The 4810-nt window shown below is 37.2% G+C and overlaps 2 protein-coding genes across 3 annotated transcripts; one reads left to right on the top strand and one right to left on the bottom strand.

The window, feature by feature from the left end:
* Nucleotides 1–1475: 1475 nt before the first annotated feature.
* Nucleotides 1476–1913, top strand: LOC122723318 (uncharacterized mitochondrial protein AtMg00810-like). Its single transcript, XM_043955115.1, has one exon. It carries the CDS (start codon nt 1476–1478, stop codon nt 1911–1913), a length of 438 nt encoding a protein of 145 aa, XP_043811050.1.
* Nucleotides 1914–2624: 711 nt separating this feature from the next.
* On the bottom strand, nt 2625–4562 carry LOC110610760 (gibberellin 2-beta-dioxygenase 8). Of its 2 annotated transcripts, none has more exons than XM_021750824.2 (4): nt 4014–4562; nt 3393–3714; nt 3063–3284; nt 2625–2952 (listed from the first exon to the last, which is right to left on the bottom strand). In XM_021750824.2, exons 1-4 carry the CDS (start codon nt 4472–4474, stop codon nt 2905–2907), a joined length of 1053 nt encoding a protein of 350 aa, XP_021606516.1. In that variant the 5' UTR covers nt 4475–4562; the 3' UTR covers nt 2625–2904. The 2 variants fall into 2 exon arrangements, with proteins under 2 accessions (XP_021606516.1, XP_021606517.1); XM_021750825.2 differs by having other exon boundaries at nt 3053–3284; nt 4014–4561.
* Nucleotides 4563–4810: the final 248 nt, after the last annotated feature.

The following is a 4810-nucleotide window of genomic DNA, read 5'->3' on the forward strand; positions in this document are numbered from 1 at the left end:
CTTCACATGCCCTTTGTGAATAGTAATGTCGGATTTACTGTTCACGGCGTGGATCCTTTTTTCTTGGCAGATTCAGCTCTTTTTTTGGCAGATTCAAGTCCCTACTCGATCCCTTGTTGTTTCAGAATCTCTCTCGACATGTCTGAAAAGCAAAACACCCTCAATACAGGTTCTGAGTCCCTTAAACCTTCTTTTTCAATTGTTACAGTGAAGTTGCAAGAGAGTAATAATTATGTGTCTTGGACTGCATCCGTAGAATTATGGTTTATAGGACAATGGTATGATGATCATTTAACAAAAAATGCCACTGATATTACTGCTATTGATAGACCCAACTGGGTTAAGATTGATGCTCAACTATGTAGTCTTTTATGGCATTCATTAGATCCAAAATTGTTTGTTTTGTTTCAATCTTGCAAAACTTGTTGTAAAGTTTGGACTGAGACCAAAACATTGTATACTAATAATATACAACGCATCTACGAGGTTGTGTCGGATATGGTTCACTTACAACAAAATCATCAGGATATGGCTAGTTACTTGTTTCAAGTAGAAACTCTGAAAGATGAATTTAATTCTCTTATGCCCCTTACTGATGATATTGATGCGCAAGAAGAACAACATGATAAATTTTTTATGGTTTTGGCATTAATTGGATTGTGATATGACCTTTGCTCTGTGAAAAATCAAATTTTGACTAGTTCAGTTATTCCAACTTTAGAAGATTGTCAGCTAGGCTCTTACGTATTTTCCTCAGTAAGAGTGGCACTACAAATATGGAATCCTCAGTTTTGGCTGTGCAAGGAAATCAAGGACAAGGAGGCAATCACAAAGGTAAAGGGAAGAAGTTTCATTACTCTTATTGTGATAAGAAAGGTCACACACGGGATGCATGTTGGGCACTACATAGCCGACCACCACGACCTAATCTACCTGATAATACTGGCAAGTCAGCAACTCATCTTGCCCAATCTAATGAAGAAGGTCTGCTTCCACAACCTACCAATAAATCTCAAGACCTAGATTCAATTACTTTAATTGGAGAGGAGCAATCTCTTGGGTTTGTTGCTCAGGGGGAGTCAGGGTTAGTATGTTGTCTTTAACGCTCATTGTATGGTCTAAAACAGTCTCCAACAGTATGGTTCGGACGATTCAGCACTATAGTTCAATAGTTTGGAATGTCTCGAAGTGATTCTGATCATTCCATAATTTTTTGACATAATGGCGATAGATGCATTTACTTGGTAGTCTATATTAATGATATTGTCATTAAAGGAAATGATTATGATGGAATCTCTCAACTTAAGTAACATTTATTCAATCATTTTCAAACAAAAGACCTTGGAAAACTGAAATATTTCTTGGGGATTGAAGTGGCACAATCCAAAACAGGTATCACAATTTCTCAATGAAAATATGTTTTGGACATATTAGAAGAAACATGCATGCTAGACTGTAGACATGTGGATACTCCCATGGATCAAAATGTCAAACTGGTTCCTGAACATGGGGAGCCATTTAAAGATCCTGCTAGATATAGAAGATTGATCGGTAAGCTTAATTATCTCATTATCACTCGACCAAATATTTTCCTTGCTGTAAGTGTGGTTAGTCAATCTCTTCAAAATCCATACAATAGTCACAGGAATACGGTCATTCGCATTCTTAGGTATGTCAACGGAGTTTCAGGACAAGGACTATTTTATGAGGATAATGATCACTCACAAATTGTTGGCTATTTTGATGTAGATTGGGCAAGTTCCCCTTCAGATAGACGATCTACTTCAGGATATTGTATTGTGATTGGAGGGAATCTTATATCCTGGAAAAGTAAAAAACAGAGTGTGGTTGCAAGATCAAGTGTAGAAGCAGAATATCGAGTTATGGCTTTAGCAACATGCGAACTCATTTGATTGAGGCAACTCCTTCAGGAATTGAAATATAGCGATACTGGTCAAATGAAATTGATATGTGATAATCAAGCTGCCCTCCATATTGCATCAAATCTAGTTTTTCATGAGAGGACGAAGCATATAGAGGGGGATTGCCATTTTATCAAGCAAAAGATTGAGTCCGGATGCATTTCTACTAACTTTGTCAACTCAAATGATCAGCTAGCTGATGTGTTCACAAAACCACTTCGAGGATCACGAATAGAGTATATTTGTAACAAGCTTGGAGCATATGATATGTACGCTCCAGCTTGAGGGAGAGTATTGAGATTATTTCTGTATGTTGAGATTATTTTTGTAAATAGCCTAGATTCGTAGTGATAATTAGGAATATGATAACTCACAGATTTAGGCTGGTGATAAGTGCATCTGAATAAATTTAGATCTCAGGTTCTACTCTCCCAATTCCCAATCCCCAATCCCCATTTCAAAAAAAAAAATAGTGAAATGATTGTGTGATGTGATTGGAATATAATTACACTATAATTAAGAAATTAATTTATTTTCTTATCTAGTATGTACTCTTATAAGTAATATATATACCCTAATTGGTTTGATGAGAATAATCAAGCATTTTCTCTCAAAACTTCCGCTCACTTTTTTTAGTCAAAGGTTTCAAATATATTAAAACGTTTCAGATAATTTAAAAAATCAATTAATTAATCATTCAACTAAAGAGATTAATTAATAAATTTTCGCAAATAGTAAATTTTCTAATTTGTTAATGAAATCCTGCTTAACTTTGATAAAGAAAAAGGGATTAAATAGTTTTGCTTGACATTTTGGAATCATCACTACATTATGCCTCTCCCTGGCTAGCCTAGCAGATTGGCTTGTATACAGATAGAAGGCAGCTTATTGTTATGTATTTTCTCCTGCAAGAGGCGCTTCCCTCCATCAACTGAAGGTCGCTTCTCCTTTCCCTGCATAGTAGGATACGGGACAAGAGGAATCAAACACCTTCATCTTCTCCGTTGCTTGTTTCAGCTTGCAGCTGGCTCTGTTTCAGAATGAATGATGCAACACACATCACTACTAGAAAAAAAACATGGGAAAATGAAAGAACAAAGAAAGAAGAATAAAGCTAATAATTGCCTAACCCGCCTCAATCTGCTTGAACTTGAACCTGTCAAGCCCAACCTTAAACCCCATGGTCCTTATGTCTTGTTGCACTTGTGCCCGAAAATCATTGTAAGTGAAAGGCTTGTACTTAGAGCTTTGTATCACACTCCCTTCAGATGGGAAAACGAAGTAGCAGATTGAATATCGCTCCCCATATTTGTTTGGCTTCACTCTATGCTTAACACTCTTATATTCATCGTTGCTTATGGCCTACTAAGAATGAAAAATATTAATTAAAAACATTATCAAAAAATAAAAAATTAATCACACACCGCAAAGAACAAGAAGATTGAATGAATAAAAAAGAAGAGCAACAACCTGCAACATGTCTCCAAGGTTGAGAACTAGTGTCTCAGGAATAGGCTCAATTTGGAGCCATTTATCATCCTTGAGAAGTTCAAATCCACCAACTTGTTCTTGGTTCAATATAGAAAGCACTGAGCTGTCTGTATGAGCTTCCATCCCAAATGTCTCATTAGCTGAAGAGCACCGAGGGTATCGATAAACACGTATGGATCCTGTTGATTCTGACAAGTAAGTCTTGGATTGCTCAGGATTCAGATTGAGAGTTTTTGCCATTGCATCAAATATGGTGGTGGCAATTCTAGTCAGGTGCCTTCCATATTCTTCCAACAAAATTCTAGTGGAGCACATAGAAGAAGAAAGTTTGTTAAAGAAAAAGGAAAAGAAAAAGTGTTTCTTTTTGGGCCATGAGTAGAACAAGTGGAATGCCTTTCCATTGATACAGGGATTTGACGCATCAGAAAATATCAAATGGGCCTTAGGGATTCAGCGATGGAAATGGTTGAAATTGAAATTTAATTTTTAGAATTCCAATTTAATTATTTGAGAATTGCATGATATAATTCAAGAACTGTTCAGATCTGAAAATTCCAAAAACAATACATGAAACGAGACAATGAAAGCTGAAAACTGTACCTGAAAGAATCAAGTGTAGGATCTCTTGCTTGAAACTGAGATAATTGACTGACAGGAACATTGAAACCTTCCACCCAATTGATATTTTGGGAGCCTCTTGATAGTGAATCCCCAGATGGGGTAAGGGCAGGGGTGCCCCAGAAGTAGGACATTGGGCTACTGATCACGAGTGCTTTTTTGGATTCAAAAGACAGAGAGAAAATCTTCTTGGAATGATCCTGAAGTTGTCTCAGAAGAGTTAAAGGAATCCCATGGTTGACCAAACGAAACAAGCCCCAGTTTTTACAAGCTTCAGCAAGCTTGTCCAGGTTGAGACACTGGAGATCTACAACAGGGATAGAATGAAACTCTTGAATAAATTCTTTGGCGACATCATCGCTGTGAGAGTGAGCTTGAACTTCAGGGCTTGTGCTTTGTTGGCGAAACACAGGGGGGTAGGATTCAAGGTTCATTGCTGCCATTTCCTTTTGTTGTTTTATTTTCTTTGAGAATTAACACTATACCAACTCTAATGAGCAGCTTCTAGATCATAGCTAGCTAGCTGCCTAAGTCTCATGGAATATAAAATATACAAGGCGTGGGAGAGGTTGTAATCTAGGAGGAGGGGGTCCATCATCAAGCTTTTTGGGTAGGCGCCCACGTGGAGTCCCTGTCCACTCTCCTTCTGACCTATTGTCTCTGGCGCTGTCAATATCTGACGTGAAGAGTTGTTACATTCTTGAATGAATGTTGATTCTTGGGATTGGAAAAATTATAGAGCCAAGCCGTGTATTATGTAGAATTATTTATATAATGTA

This window comes from Manihot esculenta, chromosome 3 (assembly GCF_001659605.2).
Source record: "Manihot esculenta cultivar AM560-2 chromosome 3, M.esculenta_v8, whole genome shotgun sequence".
NCBI lineage: Eukaryota > Viridiplantae > Streptophyta > Magnoliopsida > Malpighiales > Euphorbiaceae > Manihot > Manihot esculenta.